Source organism: Benincasa hispida, chromosome 10, assembly GCF_009727055.1.
Source record: "Benincasa hispida cultivar B227 chromosome 10, ASM972705v1, whole genome shotgun sequence".
Lineage (NCBI taxonomy): Eukaryota > Viridiplantae > Streptophyta > Magnoliopsida > Cucurbitales > Cucurbitaceae > Benincasa > Benincasa hispida.
In genome coordinates, this window is record NC_052358.1 from 9,106,022 (window position 1) to 9,129,779 (window position 23,758).

Consider the following 23,758-nt stretch of genomic DNA (forward strand, 5'->3'; position numbering starts at 1 on the left):
TTAATGCATTTCCATTTTCATCAATATAGTACAACAATTATATTAATCACTAATGAAAAACATATATCCCATCAATACATGCAACTACATAATATAACATCTATATTAAATATGATGCATGTGCATGTTTATTATATCATGCAATTATATAATATAAAATTGATATTAAATATGATGCATGAATATGTTTATCCTAAGGTGGGATATCAAACTATATGACATACTATATGCAATATATAATTAATATAATTAAACATACATCTAATGCATATTAAAACTATATTATAGCAATAATAGACCAAATACTGACACCCTTAAAAACATTAAATTAACTTACATTAAATCTAATTTAAAACTAAAAAAAAAAAAAAAAAAAAAAAAAAAAACTGCCTTCAACTGCTAGAAAAACATTGCCACTTTTGTGCTTGAAGAAAACTGTCATATTCATGTTGAAGGAAAAATTTCACGAACCTTCCATGACGTACAAACAATGGCGAATGATGTTTGCCTCGTGATTTGAGTCTGAAAGTGCTATGAATGATGATAAAGAATGGTAATAAGTGGATAAGATGAGTGCAGATGAATGATGGATTAACTTCTCTTTAAGAAAAGTAGGTGATGCATTGGAATGGATGTAAGCACACCTTGTAAAATGTGTACAAGCTTTCCTAAATCAGATCCAAGTATAAATCTAACTTAGATTTCCTGGTAAGTCCAGGGTCGAATGCAAGGATTCTAGAATAGTCTAATGCAGATTCTATTTTCACTCTAATGCAGAGGGTTCCTAAATTTTCTTAAGTGTGAATCATGTACACTAATCTAAATGCAAGCACACAAGAAGAAGTGGGAGTTTAGAGGGAGAAGAGAAAATTATGGATGAATGGTCTTTAGTACTGATGATATTTATTGATCCTAACTGGGAGTAACAAGCTTGTGAGTACGATGAGAGTGAGATGAAAATGGTATGAATACTGGTTTATAAAGTGTTAGTGTTATGCGTTTGTGTTCCTGTTCCTTAGTTCATATTTTATTCAACATCCCTCAATGCGAATGCCACATGTATTCCTATCTCTAGGGTGCATGTGTTGGTTATAGAGAACAGAATGAAGACGTAAGTAGCTTTATCTCTAAACCTACTATGCACTCTGACTTGATGCTTTCTATAGTTAAATGCCTCTCTCCAGTGATTTAACTACTTGGTAACCTCAATCAACTAACCAGGATGATTGACGCATGTAATTCAAACATTCATAAGTAAAAAAAAACTAGCGAACACGAACAGATTTGAGTGTAAACAATAGATAACTGGTGAATGATTAATGATTGAATTAAAGATAGCAATTGTTTATACAACAATTTCAGCTTGATAGAATGAAATAAGATATGGAAATGAGATGTAAAACGAAGGAGTCAAGCTGCAAAGTCCAATTTCTTGTTCTCTTTGGCAATTTTAATGTTTGTTCAACTAACTTGGTGAGAAACGTGATGAAGAATCCTCTCCCAGCTTTATCTCCTACAGCTTCTCTTGATCAACAGTGAAAAATGGATCTTCCTCCTCTCTCCTTCTTGTATACAGCAAAATTGAGCTAAGTACTAACTGGCTCTCTAAATTGTCTATCTGTTTCTGTAAAAATGGCTAACTGCTTCTTCAGTAGTTGACTTCCCTTTTTATAAGCAACTCTAAGCAACTTGTTAACAGGACTTGCATTAAATTCCATACCCTAAGTCAGCTGCCTTCCACCTCTGAGACATTTAGACACTGCCAATCAGTTCCCATACCTGTAAGTGGTGATTTGACAGAAAAAGCACGAGCTGATGTATCTTATCTGCGTTGAGCATCCGTGGACACATAGCCCTTGTGTTAGCCTGGTCTGCAACACTTAGTGAAATTTCTTCAATTCCTACATTGAGATGCATTAGTTAAGCAGATTTTTAACTAAAATGCTAGTTTTCAATGAGTTGACTATATGCAAGAAATTTTATATGTTTTTTTTATAGAATAATGTATTTTTATCAATAAAGATCTTAATTGTTCCAACTTTTAGGAGACAATAACTTGTATTCCTACAAGTTATCACACCCCCACATTTTGAGCACTACTCATCCTCAAGCATTCCTAAAATGATTCCTTATCATACTTTCATCATCTTAATACATTGGCTTTACCTCTCATCATGTTTAACTTATAAATGTTTAAGGTTTGTGTTTGAAAAAGAAAAATACAAGTCTAACTCTTCTCTAAAGAAATATATACTTGATCTCTTATGTGGTAAGCCCTTTGTCAAAACTCTTTTTGTTTTCCAAAATATTTTCATCTTTCTAATCTAGTAATGTGTTGGAAGTTTTTCTTGTTAAGAAAAAAATATTCAAATGCAAGTTGTTAAAGGACTACCGATGCATTGATTCAAATAAATTACCTTCGTTTTGGCTTGCCCCCACGGGTGTCATGCGAACATCCAGCTATGAGCAAGTGCTCTTCACAACTTAAATTCATACCTAAGCATATATACGTTTAGAGTTTTTTCTTTCTTGGGCTCGGATATTGGAGTTGGGACGCGTTGGTCTTGGTTACTTACCTTTGTTTTGGTTTAACTCCACGGGTGTCATGCGGGCATCCAACTACGGTTAAGTATCATTTTCAGTCTTAACTCTTATCAACTAGAGTTTCTTCTTTGCGTTGATAGAAGAGTTTTGCTTATTACATCCAAAGTTATTAGTGATTTTGTTTAAGTGATTAAATTAAAACATATTCTTATAAACAAGAGGACGCATCAACTCGGACCTCCTCATTCCAAAATTTTGGAGATCAACAAGATCCTTATTGTTGAAAGAGAACTATAAAACGACCTTAGAATTTTTAAATGGAGGATTGAGTTAAGGCTTGCATGGGTTGGAAATGAAATATATGTTCTATTTAGAGAAGTTGTAAACTTGAGATTTTTAACACCTAACTTGAACTTTTAAGTTATCAATATTAGTCTTATCATTGAGGTATCAACACGGAACGCAAGACAAGAAAAACAAGAAATTATAAAAGTAACTCTAAAAGACAAACGCAAAGATCATAATTGATATGTTTCATTCATATCTTAAAGAAGAATACATAAAATTCAAAATTGATGCAACTCATACAAAAGTTAATCAAATCAAAATAAAAGACTGATACCCCCAAATTTTCTACTATGCTGGCACGTCGTCCTTGTGTTCAAGTACAGGGTCTTCATCTATGAATCTAAATGGATTGACTAGGTGTGCTGGCAGAGGAGGCAACGCGAACATCTCTATGTCTATTGGCGCAAATAATTCTTTAGAGCCACGTTCTGGTATTGTAGCATTGCTTACAAATGTAGCGCTTCTATGGATACGGCTAGTGGTCTGATCCAGGCTTGGATGAATTGTTTAAGTTCATCCATATTGGCTTAAGATATTGGGAGGGTAGGTGCGTTGGTCGGGAGAGGTTGTTTATCCTGCATCTCTTAAACTAAGTCTTCAGTATGTTGGTTGTTTCTTGTACCCAACCCAGTTGGTTCATAAATAGTGTGGAAGGAACAAAGGAAGGAATTATGGGTGATCTAAGAGGGAAAAGTTACAGGTTGTAAGTCTCACCAATCTGATCCTCATGTGTTTCATCTTACAACGTTGGCTCGATTGGTCATTGATGGGTGAAGGTAAGGTCAAAGCATGAAAGGCTAAGTTCATGTCCAAGATGCTAGGCTCTTCATGCTCCAACACCAGCTCAGCCTCGTATTGTTGTTCTTCTATTGAGGCTTTATTGTTGTATTCATTATCAGAGACCTTGACTCGTCTCTTTTTTGCTACACGTTTGAAAGGCTGAGTCTTACTGCCTTAGGCTTTGGAGGTAAAGTCGGTTGGTTAGGCGAGCCAAGAAGCAAACACCTGATTAGTTTAATGTCCATAAGACCCTCAACTTCTTCAAAACCATCACCTAGAGGGATGCCCGCGTGTTCACACATCGTGCATATGAGCCATAAGAAATACAGTTGGACGCATGGCTTCCCCTTGACAGCTTTAATTCTCCACAATGATTTTGCCAACGTCAAGGGAGATGCGCTGCATAATGCAATATATGGCCAGGATGTTCTCCCTTAAGACAGTTTCATCATACGTTGTAGGCATGATGAGGTTCTTGATTAGATAGAGCCATAAGTTGGCGTCTGGGACCAAGTTTCTGGGAGCCATCGTTATTATGCCTGTTCAAGAAATTTGCCACAAACTCCAAGGCTTGGCCAATATTCTTAATGCATCCTCCAACTGGTTCAAAGTGGGCTGCTCAAGGATGTGATTTCCTTCTATGTCAAGGTTATTCATGACGTTAAGCACTTCATTGATTATTTGGGAAGAAAAGCGGACCAGCACATCTTCCACCACCGTCGTGTCCTTAGCTTCATCAAATTCACTTCCATAGAACTCGCGGACGAGGTAAGGCTAGATTCTTGTCAGGCCTGTGCATAGCTGGCATCAACCCATTGCATCAATGGTGTCAATGATGTATTCTGATAGTAGGCTGTATTCAGGGAAGAAGCCCTTCTCGACTAAGATATCACTAAACTTTCATTTTCTTCCTTTTACTAGCCTGGACGCATCAGTAACTTTTCTCCCTTTTCTTCCTTCCTTGTAACTTCTTTCCATTTAGGCCAATGCACTCACTTCCACTTTAAGCTTTCTTTAAGAGTTGTTTTTCATTGTTCTTGGCGTGCAGGCCTATACCCTTCTAACCTGTGTTCCACTGCACTTGAATAAGAGGAACTATCTTCTTGTGTTGCAACCACAGGTCCGGTTGCAACTTGATTTTCTTCATTTTCCTCATCCTCTTCATATTCTTTAATAATAAATATCCTTCTCATCTGTGAAGTCCTTTATGACGGCCCATCATTTACATATGATAAGTGTGGTAAGGATGCATCAGGGCAAACTTATCTCTCCCCTGCTTCATTTTCCTCTTCTTCCATTTCTTCCTCTAACATCAATGCGTATCGATCTGCCTCGTCCATCTCCTTCTCTACTAAACTTGAGGCGCCAACTACCCTTTTTTGATTAAGCTCCTCTTGAACTAATGCATTAGTGAGATCAGGACGCATCATCTAATTCATCTCCTCCACTTGCCTTTAGTCGAGGCTGGCTACAATTGGTCCGAAGACCTCTTGCTCATCTCTACAAGCTAGCTCATTGGGGTCAACAAGTTATGGGGTCTGGTTCAATGCAGGACTATTGGGACATGGTGGGTCATTGGAAGGTTGTGGCAGAGTTACAGGTGGGGTGGATGTGGGAGTATGTAGTGAACTAGGGGAAGAGACAAGGGTAGGCTTGCATGGCTAGGATGTTTGGGTCGCTTCAACAGGGTAGATGTGTCCAGAGGTTCAATGGCCAGTGGGACTGTCGAACGCACGACAGGTGATGAAGCAGTTCGTAGATTCTCCGAGACAGGGTCATGCGTCGGGATGTTAGGAGTGATGGTTAGAATTTTATGTGGAAGGGCTGGTTTCTTGTAAGCTTTTGTGGCAGATGGATTGGCAAGGCTTTTCGACGCAAGCTACCGCGTTGGCTTTGAAGCTGTAGGGACTTGGGGTTTTTGGCTGAGAAAGTCGGAGGGTTGGGTTCTTGAGGATATGGACGGTCGTGGGCTTGGTTTTGCCAGAGTTGGTTTAGTAGGCTTTCAAGCAAAGGAAGATGAAATGGTAAGGGGTTTGGACGAAATGTTGGTATTTACCATAGGGGATGAGGATGATTGTGGCAATAAAGAAATGGAGGAAGAGAAGAAGCTTACCGATGAGTCTCCAGCGAAACTCAACGAGTCGTTCTAGTTGTCCGAGGCATCTGACATTATGCTCCGATTGAAAGGTAGAAGAATCTTGAGTAGAGGGTCAGTGAGGACAAATGGACGGCAAGAGGGTTTTGGGAATTTCTTGAGAGCTCGAGATTGGAGAGGAAGAAGAAGAAAAAAGTGATCGAGAGTTTGAGGCCTATTTATAGGGAAACGCAGAGGAGAGAGAAAATAGGGGGACAAGGTTGACATGTATCAGCAGAGGGTGACGTTTGGGCTACGCATTTAATGTGAATGGGAAGAGACACTTTTTGGACTACCCAAACACTTGAGTGATTCATCTCCCCAGAGAACGTCTTTTCATCTTCCAATGTATGGGTATGTGTTGGCTTAATTATGATGCCTCTACTTAAGTACCTTCCCCAAATTTTAAAGTTTGCCAAGTTGGGTATTTTTTTTTTAACAGTCATTCAAAACATGTAAAGTAGAAAAACAACACACTTAAAAGAATTCAAAGCCAAACAAAGATCAATGAAAGAACTAAAGTATGAGATAAAGAAAACACATGATATACAAAAAGAAAAAGTAGTAAAGAAGAAGAAAGGAAGCATCCCTGAGATGTATGTCTGATTTGTACGTAGGGACACTTTAACTCAAACCCCAGGCAGCTTCGCGTAACTCGATGGATGTTTTGTTGCGTTCCAAGTTTCCTTCAAAGTAGGGCTTTACCCGCTATCGATTCACCTTGAAGGCATTAGTTTAATCCATTCGAGTGAGCTCCAAGGCTCCATAAGGAAAGATTGTCTTAATGATAAATAACCCTGACCATCTGAACTTGAGCTTCCTTGGGAATTGTTGCAAATGCGAGTTAAACAATAAAACCATTTGACCAATAAAGAATTCTTTCTTACCAATGTGTTAGTCATCCAACACTTGGTCTATTCCTTCTAGATTTTTGCGTTTTCATAGACGTTGAGCTGTCATTCATTGAGTTTGTTGAGTTGCAGCTTTCGAGTTTCCCTCGCGACATCCAAATTCAGGTTCAACTTCTTCACTACCCAGAACGCCCTGTGCTCCAACTCCAAATGTAATTGATAGGCTTTCTCAAATAGCAGAGAGTAGGGAGACATATTTATAGGAATTTTATAGGCAGTCCTGTACGCCCAAAGAGCTTTATCAAGCTTCTACACCCAATCTCTTTTGGATGTGTTAACAACCTTCTCTAATATTGACTTGATCTCTCTATTGGATATTTCCGCTTGCCCATTGATTTGTGGATGATATGCGGTAGCTATTTTGTGCCTGACATTGTACTTGGAAAATAATTTAGAAATGCCACAGTTAAGAAAATGTGTACCTTCATCATTTATCAATGCCCTTGGTGTCCCAAAACACATGAAAATATTTCTGGTAAAAAATTTAGAAATGGTCGTCGCATCATTTCTAGCAAATGATTCTACTTCAATCCATTTAGATATGTAATCCACTGCTACTAAGATGTACTATTGGCCAAAATATGGGGGGAAAGGCCCCATGAAATCAATGCCTCAAACATCAAACAGCTCAACTTCAAGCATATCGTTTAGTGGCATTACGTCCCTTGATGTGATGTTACCCGTGCGTTGGTTTGGGTCGCATTTAAGAACATATTCCCTTGCTTCCTTGAAAATAGTGGGCCAGAAACACCCACATTGGAGGACCTTTACAGCAGTCCTCTGTCCTCCAAAGTGTCCTTCATAAGAAGAGTCATGACATTCAGATAGGATGCATTGTGCTTACACTTCAGGGATGCATCGATACATAATGGAATCTGGGCCTTGCTTATATAGAAACGGTTCAACCAAAAAGTGGAATTTGCAATCATTTACAAGCTGTTTCTTTTGTTGGGCGTTGAAGTCTTCCTGGAACTGTTTTGTGGTTAAGTAACTGACAATATCTACATACCATGGTCTCTTATCTTCAACATTGAGTAAACATTCATCAGGGAACGCATCTTCAATCTCAGCTTGGTCAGCTGCATCTCCTTGTTTCTAGACTTGATAGATGGTTAGCCACCTGGTTTTTAATACCTTTTTTGTCCTTATTTTCTAAGTCAAACACTTATAGTAGCATAACCCAGCGAATTAGCCTAGGCTTCGTATCCTTCTTGCCTATCAGGAACTTTATAGTGGAGTGATCAGTATAGATTGTTGTTGACGCACCAACCAAATAAGCTCTGAATTTCTCAATGGCAAAAACTACTGTTAGCATTTCTTTTTCAGTGGTTATGTAGTATTCTTGGGATTCATTTAGTGTTTTTGAAGCGTAAGAAATATGGTGTATTAGGTTTTCCTTCTTCTGACCTAACACAGCTCTGATTGCCACATCGCTTGTGTTACACACTAGAATAAAGGGTTACATTCAGTCTGGAGCGATCAATACCAGTGCTATGATTAATGCATACCTCAAAGTTTCAAATGCATTATGATAGTCTTCATCAAATATGTAGGGTTTTTTTAACTCTAACAATGTGCTCAATGGACGTGCAATCTGGGAAAATCCCTTCATAAACCTTCGATAAAAGCCTACGTGGCCTAAGAATCTCCTCAAGGCCTTAACAATAGCAGGCACAAGCAACTTTGCTATGACATCAATTTTTGCTTCATCCACATTCAATCCAGCTTTGGACACCTTGTGTTCTAGAACAACGCCTTTTGTTACCATGAAGTGACATTTTTCCTAATTTAGCACCAAGTTTGTTTTCTCGCATCTAGTGAGCACAACTTCTAAGTTGTTTAGGCAAGATTGATAGGAGTTTCCAAAAACTGAAAATTCATCCATAAAACCTTCAAAGATTTGTTCAAGGAAGTCAGAGAAAATGACCATCATACATCTTTGGAACGTTTCTAGTGTGTTGCACAGCCCAAAGGGCATGCATCAAAATGCAAATGTTCTGAAGGGACATGTGAAAAGTTGTTTTCTCTTTGTTTTTTGGGGCGATTAGAATTTGGTTGTATCTAGAATATCTATCTAAGAAGCATTAAAACTCTTTACCAGTTAGTCTATCAAGCATTTGATCAATGAAAGGAAGGGGGAAGTGGTCCTTCTTGGTCAACGCATTTAGCTTCCTGTAGTATATGCTTATGCGCCACACAGTAACAGTTTTAGATTGTATTAGTTCGTTTTTGTTGTTGACTACAACAGTGGTACCTCCTTTCTTTGTCACGTATTGAACTGTGCTTACCCAGCTACTGTCAGAAATGGGGTAGATCACCCCTACGTCGAGCCATTTGATAATTTCTTCTTTATTACTTCTTTCGTGATAGGGTTGAGCCTACGTTGTGGCTCAATCAATCCGATTTTTGCTTCCTCCAATCTAATCTTGCATACAATATGATAGGTTGATTCCAAGGATGTCAACCAGCGTCCAGCCAATTGCATGCGTATGCTTTTTCAATATCTACAAAAGAGAATGCTCGTTAGACTGAGATAGTAGATGAAATTGTAACAGGTAAAGTATTTTTAGTTCCAAGAAAAGCGTATCTTAAGTGGTCAGGAAAAGGTTTTAGTTCGAGCATTGGTGGCTCCTCTAAAGATGCTTTCCTGTCACTCATCCAAACTTAGCGACTCAAATCTTCTTGCATTCTTGCCCAACACGTGGACCTCACAGACTTGGTCTATTTCCAGCTCCTCTTCTTCAGGCAATTGAATCGAATCCATAGATTGACAAGGCTCCACATCATTTGGGAAATTTAATGCGTTTATCAGATTGAATTTGACTTCTTGATTATCCACACACATGGTAAGTTCCCCTTTGTGCACGTTTATCAAAACCTTTCCCGTAGCCAGAAATGGGTGTCCAAGGATGATTGGGACATCCCGATTAGCTTCATAGTCTAAGATGGATAAAGTCCGCCGAAATTATAAACTTATCAGTCTTTACTAAAACATCTTCAATCTTTCCTTCAGGGAATATGATAGTCCTATCAGCGAGCTGAAGCATTACTGAGGTGGGTCTAACTTTTTCGATTCCAAGCTTCTTGAAAATTGACAAAGGCATAAGGTTAATATTGGCTCATAGATCGCACAACACGTGCCCCACATCTATTCCCTCAATTGAACAAGGTACCATGAAATTGCTTGGGTCTCTCTGCTTTTCAAGAATGTTGTTGTTAATCAACGCATTGCATTCCTGCATTAACGCCACGACTTCCAACTCACTAATCTTTCTTTTCTTCGTTAAAACATCCTTTACAAATTTTACATAACTTGGCATTTGTTTTAGCACTTCTATGAGTGGAATTTTGATATAAAATTGTTTAAGGACTTCAAGGAAGCGTTTGAATTTTTTTTTGTCACTCTTATTTTGTAGGCATTGGAGAAATGGTGCATTTAGACACACCTCATTTTCCCTCACATTAGACGTGCTTGGTTGTGAATGACTTATAAAGCCAGATGCTCTTTCTTGTTTCCTTTCAAATGTCATGGTTGTTGGTGTTGTATCTTTAAATGTTTAAGGATGACAGTCATTTCTTGGGTCCCTCTTTGTTTCTACTAAAGGCCTACCGCTTCGCAATGTCACCGTATGACATTGTTCTTTTCCATTGTTACCTTCTAGGGCTTCAGTGTTGCTAGGCAATACTCCATGGGGTTGATTCTTCAACTTGCTTGCAATTTGCCTAACCTACATCTCAAAGTTCTGGATTGATGACGCCTGATTCTTCAGTAACGCATCTGGGTTATGTATTCCTTTAATAGGTTTTCCAGCGGAGATGATGAGCTCAACACATGGCCTTCTCTATTAAAGGTCTATTGCTGAGGTGGTTGCTGCTGCATATGCTGGAATCTAGGTCGCGCCCCTGCCTAGGTTGCGAATGCGTTCCAGGATGCTATTGCTTTTGCTGGTGACCTCCCCAAGAAAAATTAGGATAGTTTCTCCATCCAGGGTTGTATGTATTTGAGTGTGGGTTTTTTTTTATGAAACAGATAAATTGTGTGTTCTACGAGCAGTCATTATAGGAATGTGGTTCCTCACAACCTACACAGCTGACCATGGGTTGAGCAAATGTGTCCACCTGGTGCACACTCTGTGTATGTGCTGTGTTTCCCATCGATAAATTTTTAACAAATTTGTCATTGTAGCCACTTGTGTAAAGAGAGTGGCTACCGCATTTGTGTCAATTGTACACTAAGAATGCCTCCTACCATCTATTTTGGAGTCCAAGTTTAGAATTTTCTTGGCTTCATTGTATGATTTATCCATTATGCCGCCAATTACGACTGCTTCTGCTGCCATTTGGGAAGGTCTATTCAATCCTTCGTAGAAGGTTTCCATCTGAACAGTCAAAGGTAGTCCGTGGTTGGGAAAATTCTTGACTAACCCCTTGAATCTCTCCCATGTGGCGCTTAGCGTTTCATACTCTTCTTACTCAAAGTTCATGATTCCTCGACGCCTCCTTGCATTGACTGTGGGAGGGAAAAATTTCTGCATGAATTTGTTCACCAGTTTATCCCACGTGGTTATCTCACTAGGATCTAGAGAGCTCGACCATTTTTTTGCATCATCACGTAGTGAGTATGGGAACAAGGACAGCCTGATGGCTTCTGGCGTGATTCTAGGAATCACAAATGAGATACATGTTTCTAAGAAGCGTTTCATATGTGCATGGGGATCTTCACGACGGACACTTCTAAATTGTCCTGCTATTTGCAAGATTTGGAGCATCACTCATTTCATCTCAAACCTCGTCCCGCCAGGCATTGGGTATATGATCCTAGGTGAAAAGTCATATAATATCGGTGATGCATTAGTATATCGGATGCGTACTATTGTTTACCATCAGAATCGAATTTAGGGCAGCATTTGCCAATTGTTAAGCCATGTTCTAATTTATCTGGTTGTTCGCCATTTTTTGTTGTTGTTTTGTTGTTGTTGCCTTAACCTCCGACGACGATTAGATCTGATCCTTCGTCTAAAGGTTCTCTCAACCTTCGGGTCGTATACGAGTTCAGGAGTACTTTCCCTGCTCATAAAACGTTTACAAGTTTAGACTTGACTTGTAATAGTCATTTAGTTGAAAATTTCTGCAAAAGATACAAAAATGAAATTCTGCTTAGCTTTGTTGCTAGGATCCCCGACAACGGTGCCAAAAATTTGTTCGCCTCATGATTTGAGTCTAAAAGTGCTATGAATGAAGATAAAGAAAGGTAATGAGTGGATAAGATGAGTGGAGATGAATGATGGATTAACTTCTCTTTAAGAAAAGCAGGTGATGCGTTGGAGTGGATGTAAGCACACCTTGTGAAATGTGTACAGGCTTTCCTAAATCAGATCCAAGTATAAATCTAACTTAGGTTTCTTAGTAAGTCCAGGGTCGAACGCATGGATTCTAGAATAATCTAACGCAGATTCTATTTTCACTCTGATGCAGAGGTTTCGAATTTTGCTTAAGTGTGAATCATGTACACTAATCTAAATGCAAGCACACAAGAACGGGTAGGAGTTTAGAAGGAAAAAGGGAAATTATGGATGAATGGTCTTCAGTACTAATGATATGCATTGATCTCAATTGGGAGTAACAAGCCTATGCGTACGATGAGAGTGAGATGAAAATGGTATGAATGCTGGTTTACAAAGTGTTAGTGTTATGCATTTGTGTTCCTGTTCCTTAGTTCAGATTTAGTTCAACATCTCTCAATGCGAATGCCACATGTATTCCTATCTCTAAGGTGCATGCGTTGATTACAGAGAACAGAATGAAGACGCAAGTAACTTTATCTCTAAACCTACTATGCGCTCTGACTTGATGTTTCTATAGTTAAATGCCTCTCTTGAGTTGTTTAACTACTTGGTAACCTCAATCAACTAATCAGGATAATTGACGCATGGAATTCAAACATTCGTACGTCAGAAAACTAGCGAACACGAACAAATTTGAGTGTAAAAAATAGATAAGTGGTGAATGATTAATGATTGAATTAAAGATGGCAATTGCTTGTACAACAATTTCAGCTTGACAGAATGAAATAAGAGATGGAAATGAGATGTAGAACGAAGGAGTAAAGCTGCAGAGTCCAATTTCTTGTTCTCTTTGGCTCAATTTTAATGCTTGTTCAACCAACTTGGTGAGGAACGTGATGAAGACTCCCCTCTCGAGCTTTATCTCTTATAGCTCCTCTTGATCAATGGTGAAAAATGGATCTTCCCTCATATCTCCTTCTAGCAGACAACAGAATTGAGCTAAGTACTAATTAGCTCTCTAAATTATCTATTTATTTTTGTAAAAATGGCTAACTGCCTCTTCAGCAGTTGACTTCCCTTTTTATAGGCAACTCCTAGCAACTTATTGACAGGACTTGCATTAAATTTCATACCCTGAGTCAGCCGCCTGCCACATCTAAGATATTCAGATGCCGCTAGTCAGATACCCATACTTGCAAGTGGTAATTTGACAGAAAAAGTACGAGCTAATGTATCTTATCTATGTCGAGCATCCTTGGAAGCATAGCTCTTACGTTAGACTAGTCTGCAACATCTAATGAAATTTCTTCAATCCTGCATTGAGATGCATTAGTGAAGCTGATTTTTAACTAAAATGCTACTTTTGAATGAGTTAACAGTGAGCAAGGAATTTTGTGCGTTTTTCCTTAGAATGAATGTATTTTTATCAATAAAGATCCTATTTGTTCCAAATCTTAAGAGACAATAACTTATATTTCTACAAGTTATCAAACGATCGTCAGAAACTTGCATAAAACATGACAGACGATAGAAATCTGCATGGATACCTATCGGGTCTGCACTCTAATAACCGTCTTTCACATCTGTTTTTGGCCTTTTTCACAGTAAATACTTCACCATGAACAACCCGAACTTATAGACTTGATTTATAGAATAAATGCCCAAAACACCAGGCCTTTACATTGATCAAATCAAAGTAAGAAATTGTAAATCTAAGTGCCAATATTTGTAAACAACTATTACGTAAACCCACGTACATTATGCAGAAAACAATCCACCCAAATTTAGTTTTTCGATTCCAAAAGTAAATACAAAGGCACGACTTGACTCTAATACCAATTGAATAAATGGAATTCCATAGTAGAAACGTGTGAATCATGTGTCCTTGTTATTCATTTTGGAAACTCGGAAAATAAAGAAAACATATAACATGTATAGGATAAACATATATACATACTACATGCTTTAAGGGAAAGAGAAGAATACCTCTTGAAGACCTTCTTCAATGCAGTCTTCCTCGTTTTCACGAACTCGCGAATACTAGAGCTTCTTCTCAAACTCACGAACGAACACGAACTTGTAGCAAGACATCACCACTCGGTTTCCTTACTATTCTCTAGACAAGGATCAAGGATTGTGGGATCCTCAATTTGGTAGGGAAGGTTCTTGTGAGAGAGAGATTTTTTTATGTAAGGAAGGAGAAGAATTTTTTTGTGTGAGGGAAACTCTCTCTTTTTCTGTGATATGTACCAATGAATCAACATCACAAAAAAAAAAAAAAAAAAAAAGATCTCCTCTTTTTATGAGTGAAGATGAAGTGGTTAGAGATGGAGTCATAACTCTCTTCCACACTTCACAAATAACTCCCAATGAAGTTATTTCCATAAATTCAAATTTAATTTAAATAATTTATATATTAAATCAAATTTAATATATATAATTAAATAAATAAAATATTATTATTTAATTTAATTTAAATCATATTCAAATAACAACCTCTCACATAATCTATAGTTTTAATATGAATCTCATTCATAGCAATCATAACCTATAGTTTTAATATAAATCTTATTCATATTGATTATAACATAATACTTATTACATTAATCTATGAATCTTATTCGTATAATCAATAATTGAATCTTATTCAAATATTTATATTTATATATTGTAAAGTATAATTTTGAATCTTAGTTAAAATAAACTTTATATTATAATGTATTTATATCATTATATTGATTATATCCTATATAATTAATTCTCTTATTTAATTTGAACAATTCAAATTAATTCAAAAATAATTTGGTCTTGTTTTACCCTTACTGAGCTAGTAAGGGGGCCTTATAAACCTACAGATTAGAAACTTCAATTATACGAGATTAATTAATTAAACTCTTTAATTAAATTAATCAACATTCATTAACTGCAAGTCACTCCACTAAAGATCCATAGCTGCACTCTTCACATTGCATGTAAATATATTTTTGTATCCATGGGCATTACCATTCATTTGTCTTCTGCGTGAGACCTTACTTCTATGACTACTCGACAAAATCTCCTTAAAGTCTCTCAAGGTTTAGTCGCTTTGAAACATTTTCAAAATCTCGCAAAAATGCAGCGTGGTTTTTCTCTAAAAAACTCGGAAGTTCCACCAGAAATCGCTTCACAAATCGCTTGTAACTACAACTGGGTTAAATTATCGTTTTATCCCTATAGTTACATCTAACTCCTTACGTACCACTAATCCCTCTCTCGAGCCAGTGAGAATGTGGGGCCTCAATGTTCAAGGCACGTAATCAACTCTTAAGGGAGCAATTTATCTATTTACCTAAAAGATGGGAATGAGTGAATACCAACTTGTATAGATATTCCTAGCTCCCTACTCAGACAAATCCCAAAATGGTAGGTTTATTGAGTCGGGGACCTAGTCACTCCCACCCATACAGATTAAAAAATTGTCCTCATAGACAGAAGTTTACAACTCACTCAGAATTAAAGTCGAGTCACCTATGGTCATCCTATTGAAATGTTAATCTCTTCAATTAACAGCGTTATAAAGAGAGAATAACCATTTCGCGGTCCAGTCTTATACAAACTCTTTATATAGGATACCCCACTTACATGTCTCCACATGAACGATTAGGATTAAATCGTTTGTAACACTTTACAACTATTATAACAATCACAAAGTGAGTGGTATCCGTAGCGTCACCAAGATAAGACACCCAACCTTATCCATATACTATAGATCATTTAGTTTATTACTTAAACATGATCCACGTGTATGTCATCCACGTCATGTTTAAGTTACATAAAATAACCTTAGATCTTAGTTTATTGGATTGAGTTACACAAGTCTAAATGTCAAATTAAATAACTTCTTATTTTATTAAATATATGAATTTCGCTTATGTATTACAAACCACGAGATTTAAGACACAATCCCCAACAAGTTTTACTACCCACCTTACCATTTTTCTTATATATGTATATATACATATACATATATATAAACGTACCAACTTTACCTGGGGTTGCACACTATATATACCTACCAGCTTTACCTGGGGTTGTACATTAAAAAAATATTAGATAGTATGTACCAGCTTTAACTGGGGGTTGTACACTAAAATGATATCAGATAGTATGTATTGGTATTATCCTCATTAATATAATATCACATTAGCATATGTATGAATGATATGGGTCTATATAACAACATTAAATACCTTTTTTTTATAAAAGAAAAAAAAAATCAAGAACAGTAGAAATTTTCCTGTTGTAAAGCTAATATCATTTCACATTTCTTGTGAAGGTATCTTTGTTCTTCTCTTTTTTTAAGTTGCATAAGAATCAGCAAATTAGAATCCTTTGGCCACATGTCAGCATACTCCTTTTTTTAATGATTCTTTTTTATTTTATTTTTACTCCATAAAAGTCAGGGAGCATGAAAATTATATTATTTGAAGTATACTTTTGTCTTTGAAGGCTATAATGAATTTGTTTAATTCAATTTAAATTTGAAATATACTTTTCAATGCACAAATGTATATTGAAGATTCAATTTTGTATACAGTATTTAAATTTCTCCAAAGTCCAAGATATAAGTCAATTCCAATTCTTTTTCCTTCTGATAAAATATGCCAGTTCATGCACTATATTGCTTTTCTGAGGAGAGGGGGAAATTGAAGGCAAAATGGAATAATGGATAGTATTGTAAATTAAAATTGTGATTCTTTTTTATTAAATTTTTGTTTGCTTCTGCGAGCACAAGATGCTTGGGACACCAAGAATCCATACACACCCTAATTCACTGAAAGTTTAAGAATCGATCCTTTAAAAGTGGATTGGAGATTGGAGGCTGCCTTTAAATTAACTTTATAGACAAAGGATAAAATTCCAGTTGTGCGTTTACATCACAATGAGTAATTATAATTAGGAAAAAAAAATTAACTCATTAGGTTTTTAAAAAATTAACTTCCATCTACTGATTTCAGCGTTTGTTTTTCAAATCTACGTTTGTTTCCTTCCAATTTTTTAATTATAATTTTCATCTATATTAAATAAATATTTGATTTCCTAGACAACTTTTAAAAACAAAAACAAAGTTTTTAATATTTTTTTCTTTTTAATGGGATGCCAAAACATAGAAGCTTATAATTGAACATAATATTTATAAATTTGATAAACTTGAACTTAAAACTCTTGTTTGGTAACCATTTGATTTTTTATTTTAGTTTTTTTTAAATTAAGTTTATAAGCACTCCTCATCGAAATTTCTTGTTTGTAATCTACTTTCTGCCTTTGTTTTAAAAACCAAGTTAAGTTCTAAAAAGTAATATATATATATATATTATATATATATAGATATATATTATATATAATACCCGTTCTTAAAAAAGTAAATTATTTTAAATGCCAAAACTATTAAAAATATTTGCCAATAGCAAAATATCACAATCTATCTACGACAGAATGCGATAGACTACAAGGATAGACACAGTTGGATATAGATAGTAGTCTATCGAAACAATGAAATTTTACTATATTTGTAAATATTTTAGTTTATTTTTATATATTTGAAAACAACCATTTTTAAAAACTTGTTTTTATTTTAGGAATTTGACTATGGATTCAACTCTTTTACTTGAGAAAAATGAAAATTATTATAAGAAATTGAGATGAATGATGCTTAATATTTACAAACTAAATGTTACTACACGAGACTTAAATGATTATTAAACAATACCTTGATAAATCTGTATCATATTTCACAAACACAAACTTTCAATAGATCATGTAGACGACAAAGTCGTTATTGTAATATAACAATTCTAGTGACATAAACAATACACATAATAATAGCAAAAACTCCACAAAACCAAAGAGTATAATCAAGTATCAAACTTAAGCAGAATTGAAGTAGTTAAGCACTATCTATAGCCGAAAGGGAACCAGCGTTGGTGGTAATGAGACTGGTGAGAGATAACATAGAGAAGGAAGATGAGGAGGATAGCGACGCCCCAGGGTGAGCCACCGGCGCGGTGGAGAGAGTCCTGCTCGGGCAAGGGGACGAGAAAGGGGAGGCCGAGGGAGAGGAGATGGAGGAGGAGAAGGAGAAGCAAGGGGACAGTTAGAAGGAAGAGCTTAAGTTGGAAGATGAAATCCTCAAGAAAGGAGTCGTAGAAAATGTACCATGAAAAGGCCATCACCAGAAGAAGGACCAAACCAAACACACACAGCTGCAGAGGAGGCAATGTCAAGTACTCCAAGTAAGGGTACCGGTAGTAGTAGTAGTTGTATCTCGCCATTCTTTCCTTCCCACTTCAGTTTCCTATCCAACTTCTCCTTCTGCACGCCCTTGGCTACAAGAGAATATATATATATTTGTAGATTAAAACATCTCCATGTTCGTAATAACCACTAGAGATGTCCACGGGACAGGGCGGGACCGAGATGTCATTCCCTGCTCCCATTTCATTCTCCATCCCTGTGAAATTTCCCACGGGGATCCAGGATTAGATTCCCGCGAGGAATTTTTATCTGTTACCTTTTTCTTTTAACAAACCAATTAATTTAAATCGCTAATGTGAGCAAATTTTAATCAAATAATTAATTTTATCACTAAATTGTTTATTATGGTTGGTTTTACATGACAATTTGAATTTAAAGATAAATTACTCAAATTTTACCATCATAACTAGTCACTTGTTAAATATTTGTTGTATGTGATAGGAATGAAATGACATAAATAGGTGCATCTTCAGCTAAACAAGGATTTATATAAATAATTTATCATAACCCATCATCTTACGCTTTTGGTTCAATTGATAATACAACAATAATAAGAATAAGAGGTCTTCTATTCATATAGTTTCTTGTTTGGTAATCATTTCATTTTTAAAAATAATTATGTAAATTTCTTCCCATTTTCTTATAATGATTTTCATATTTCTTAAGTACGAAGGATGAATTCTAAGCCAATTCCAAAAACAAAAATAGAAATTTGAAAACTATTTTTTAGCTTTTAAAATTTGACTTGTTTTTTAAAGAAAAAAAAATCAATCTACGATCAATAAAAAGCTATCATGGCAATTTTTTTAAAATTGAATTATTTTTATTTTATTTTTACCAAGTAAAACATGGATTAAGTGCAAAGTGTGCAAATAATCATTGTCTTTACGAGAATATTGGTAAAAAAATAGATAACAAACCAAAAAATTTAAAGGTGAAATATGTGTCTATAGACTTACTTTTAAAAATTAAACATAAAAAATTAAATGGCTACCAAACAGAGTATGATTAAACCATAATCTATCCACTAAAATTTTTAGGTCAATTGATGATAAGTCAAATATAGCTCTTTCTTGTTGGGCTCTCCAAATAGATTTTGTTTAATTTTCTAGAACAGACGAGGGAGTTGGAGATGCTCTCTTATGCTTTGATCATATGTGACCGTATGAGCCCTTGAGGGAATATTGAGTAAGAAAAAGCCTCCTCCTTGTGGATCTTTCGAAAGTGGCTTTTTCTATTATAATTATAATACTTACCTTCTTCTTTTTACATAACTGGCTCTCTATGAGCACATTATATTCTTGTAGCGGAACAATAATACTATATGTAAATTAATTTATCTTACTTTGATCGTATAGTATAATGTTTTCTTTAGTTCATTCATTCTGAGAAATTATTAATTTTAAAATTAACAAACCAAGGTAAAGATTTCGATTATTTTGTGAATTAAGAAGAGCATATAAATGAAAAAAAAAAAACAAGCGGAAAAAAGAAAGAAAAAAGAAAAGGTATGATCCATCTTTAATTACTTTTTGTTAGGTAGCTTTATTCCACAACTTGCCATACAAAAAGCTTATCCCATCCATGGCAAAGTATATCCATATTCCTACCTCCTACACGTTTGTCTTAAATTAAATATTCTTCCTTTTATTTATTTTTATTCTTCGTCAAAATGAATATAATTCAACCGTGTATAATTGTCACTTACTTTTTTTTTTTTTAGAATGAAGACTCAAGTTAAATCTTTTACAAATTTTTTATACTGCACGAAAAAAAGTCTTATGTACTAAGTTTATATATGTTTTTCATTGTTGTATTCTTCTGACGTCTTAAATCACGACATTTAAGTTTTAAATGTCTTTCTTTTATTTCTGTTCTAAATTTAAACTTTAGAAATATTTATTTTAATCCATAAATGTAAATATTAATAATAACCATCACCGTTCTTACTCTCCTACCGATTCCCACATTATTTTCTGTTTAATCTTGTTGTCATTGGGCATAAGTTTGATATCTAGTGTTGCCATCGGGTAAAAATAATGCCATGATGTTGAGCATCTCATGGTGTTGTCATTGGACTCATAATGTTTATAAGATAGATGAAATACTCTTTTTATTGTCAATTAGGTTTAAGTTGAAATCCCGTGTCATGTAATAGAGGTGGTATTGGAATGCCTTGATTCTGATATCTTGTGCTTTGAATGGCCAAGTATGGGAGTCTCACGAAGTTGTATTAGTATTTGCCATATTTATGTTATTTACAATTTTGACTCTAGGATTTAGAGAAGTACACTATAAAAATTCTCTAACTATGAGAGATGTCTTTGATATGTAATTTGAATTATTATCTTTAATAATAAATTGTTCTCTCTGCTTGTTGACATAGTTAACCTTAACACACTGTTTGTGAACCACATAATATCTGTATCAATTCTCTATGATGCTTACATTTTTTACTTATCTTTAGTTATCGATTTCATAACAGGTAATCAACATATTCAACAACCCATTGACTGTAGCCTCTCATTTGAACGTCCCATATGGCTGGGAGATCTCAAGGATACTATGTAGGTGCTTGTGGGAGGTTGTGTGCTTAGTCCAAAACATGCTATTTCAATAGAAATTTTTGTAGTACTACATCAGTATCATACTTTCTTTGTTCACACTATAATTTTGCATTCCTAAATATTTATAGATCTCACATTAATGTCAGTGGGCTCTATTCTATTTTTAAAAGAGCATTGACGTGACACACTATAAGTGGAAGTAGTAGGAAAAATTGTCCACATCGAGAAAATTTCTAGTACTACGGTAGTATGGAAAATTTTTCTATACTGCCTCTATTCATTGTTTGTTATAAGGGTAGCATCCAAGAATTAAGTGAGGTCTATGAACTAAATAAATAATCAATTAATAAATCATTTTATGACGTGTCAAACGATGAATAGAGTAATATGTACTATGGTGATACTAGACTTTTTTTCCATATTATCATAGTATAGGAAATTTTCGGTATTTCTACCCCGCCACAATGCCATCGTCGAGTGTGGTGTTTATATGTGTCTTACAAATGTAATATTCATCGATTAAAAAGAGTGTTTTCTTCCGTAAATTTGGAAGTATTTTATGGTCAACTATTTTATAGTTTTTATTAAAAAAAAAAAATAAATTATAAACAAAGTGTAATTGATAACTATAACGTGTTTGAAGGTGCTTCTTCAATCTTTTGAAGACATATTTGATTAAATAAATATTAAATTTTGTCGGTGATTCAAATCCTTTGCATCATCAATTTTTTTCCCTTAAATCAATGAATAAACTATAATTTTTGTAGCCACGAAATACATGTTGGTTTCTAACAAGCTTATTCAAATTTTAAGAGTTTCTGAACTTACCGTTTTCCACCTAATAAATTTAAAAGTTTATAATAAACTGGGACCGTTTAACTTATGTCTAATAACACTACAACATATTCAAGAAAAAAGAAAACAAAATTAGTGAATGTATTGAAAATAAATTAAATTTTGTGTTGTGATTTGTGGTGATTAGATTTGTAATTATAAGATTTAAAAATATTTGAATTGGTCAAGGGATACATATTAGACTGGAAAAATTGACTATTCACTGTTTTTTTTTATAGAAATACAAAATGACATTTTCGATATGTATTATACATTTTTTTTAAATTTAAAAACTCATAGTTATACAATTTTAGAGATTTAATAGAAAAATATTTCGGTGTATCATGAGCAATAACTATCTTAATATATTTCATTAAATTTTTCAATTAAAATTTGTCATATAACAAATTTTTCTTAATTCTTTTTTTTTAAATATTTTAAATTATTTTTTTATGTGTGTGATGGGAGTGGATGAACGTTTAAAAAAAATGTAAACTAATTATTGTAATTATCAGGAACAATTAGTTTGAACGGCGAGGTTGTTGTGGAGTTAGTTTGAAAAGTAGAAGGAACTAGAAAAAACATAGCCACCAATACCATCATGCATAATGACTTGAAATATTTAAGGAAAAAAAAAACAATATAAACTCGAAAAAAGAATCATATTATAAAGACAATCACGTGAAAGCCTGCCAAAAGTAGCCAGTAACATTATTGAGAGTTGTGAAAAATAAAAAGAAATGTAAAACTTGAAAGAAAAAAACGCATGGGGTAAATAGAAATATTCATCAATAATAATGCAAAACATAAATATCATATTCAACGATGGCATCCAATGTGGTAGAGTTGAAATACTGAGTCTTGGCCAAAGCATGACCTCTAGCGAACCGGAAGCGGCCGGTTCCTCCGACGACCGGCATCTCTCGAACGTTGTGGAGAATCGGGTTCCGACCGAGGATGGTGATGGAGCTGCCATTGTATTTGCCGTAAGTGAAGGCGAAGTTCATAGCCATCAAAAGTCCAATTTCGTGTTGTGCGGTGGAAGCGTATAGGCCTTGAGACCTCCCCACTAGACGGGATTTGGGGTCAGGCCCAACAGTCAAGGGGTTGTCGAACATGTTGATGAGGCCAAACAATGTGACGTTGTCTAGGCCTCGCAACACTGGGACGCTGGTGGGTTTTTTTCCGCCCACTACGTCGTGCCAATAAACATGAAAACGGGTCAGCTTCTCTTTCTTCAGCTTCAATATTTTGGGGTTCAGGCTGGTTTCGAACGAGTCCTCCGAAGCCATGGCCGAGCTAATTATGGCCATCGCCGAACAGAAAAGAAAACACAATATGAAGAATTTACCTGCCATGGCTGCCGCCCGTAGCTACACAAGATTTGTTTTTGGAGCTTTGGTTAAAATTCCTAACTTGGAGAATGAAGAAGCTTGAGAACTGGAAAGGGGTATATATAATATATACACGCACATGGCCAGCCAAGTGACGCCCAAGAAGAGTCTATGGAGGGTGTGAACCGGCAGGACATGTTTGACTGAATATTAATTCAAAAATACCTTACCAAATTTTAGTTTATATCTTAAATTTTTTTAAAATAAAAATAAGAAGGATACTCGTCAATTTTTTATTGGATATAGTATAAACTAAAATCGATGCAGCTGAGCTATACCTAAATTTTTTCTTTATTAAAATTATCAAGAGATAGTTTTACAATTGGCCTAAATAATTTTGAGCCTAGGATGAAATTTGTCCAATTTTTTAAAACTTATTATTATTATTTATTCTAACTTTTTACTTGAACAAAAACAATTTTTTCACCCCCTGCTGGGTTCTCTATTCTTTTGACTCTCCTTCCTGGTCTTCACTACTTTCACTCTTTGTTATAGCTATTCTTACATTTTTCATGATCGTTTTTTTACTTTCAACTCTCGTTATTCTAGTTATTTATTCATCTTTAATAAAAAAAAATAGAGTAAAAACAAAAAGGGAAGAATTTTTGCATTTAATCATCACAAAGAGAAAACGAAAAAAGGAATGAAAGCGAAAAACGAGAACAAG

At 35.2% G+C, this 23,758-nt stretch overlaps 1 protein-coding gene and 1 long non-coding RNA gene across 2 annotated transcripts; both read right to left on the bottom strand.

Annotated features, from left to right (window-relative positions):
• Positions 1–17,715: 17,715 nt before the first annotated feature.
• LOC120088592 lies at positions 17,716–18,389 on the bottom strand. The gene is made up of 2 exons (XR_005484975.1): positions 18,198–18,389; positions 17,716–18,058 (listed from the first exon to the last, which is right to left on the bottom strand). It is a non-coding gene; the product is annotated as an uncharacterized LOC120088592 (long non-coding RNA).
• A 3,953-nt stretch (positions 18,390–22,342) lies between these two features.
• On the bottom strand, positions 22,343–23,175 carry LOC120088673 (dirigent protein 22-like). The gene has a single exon (XM_039046092.1). It carries the CDS (start codon positions 23,053–23,055, stop codon positions 22,486–22,488), a length of 570 nt encoding a protein of 189 aa, XP_038902020.1. The 5' UTR covers positions 23,056–23,175; the 3' UTR covers positions 22,343–22,485.
• Positions 23,176–23,758: the final 583 nt, after the last annotated feature.

Bases quoted from the DNA above. Each gene is read 5' to 3' on its own strand.
- LOC120088673 (XM_039046092.1), bottom strand. From the start codon at position 23,055: ATGGCAGGTAAATTCTTCATATTGTGTTTTCTTTTCTGTTCGGCGATG.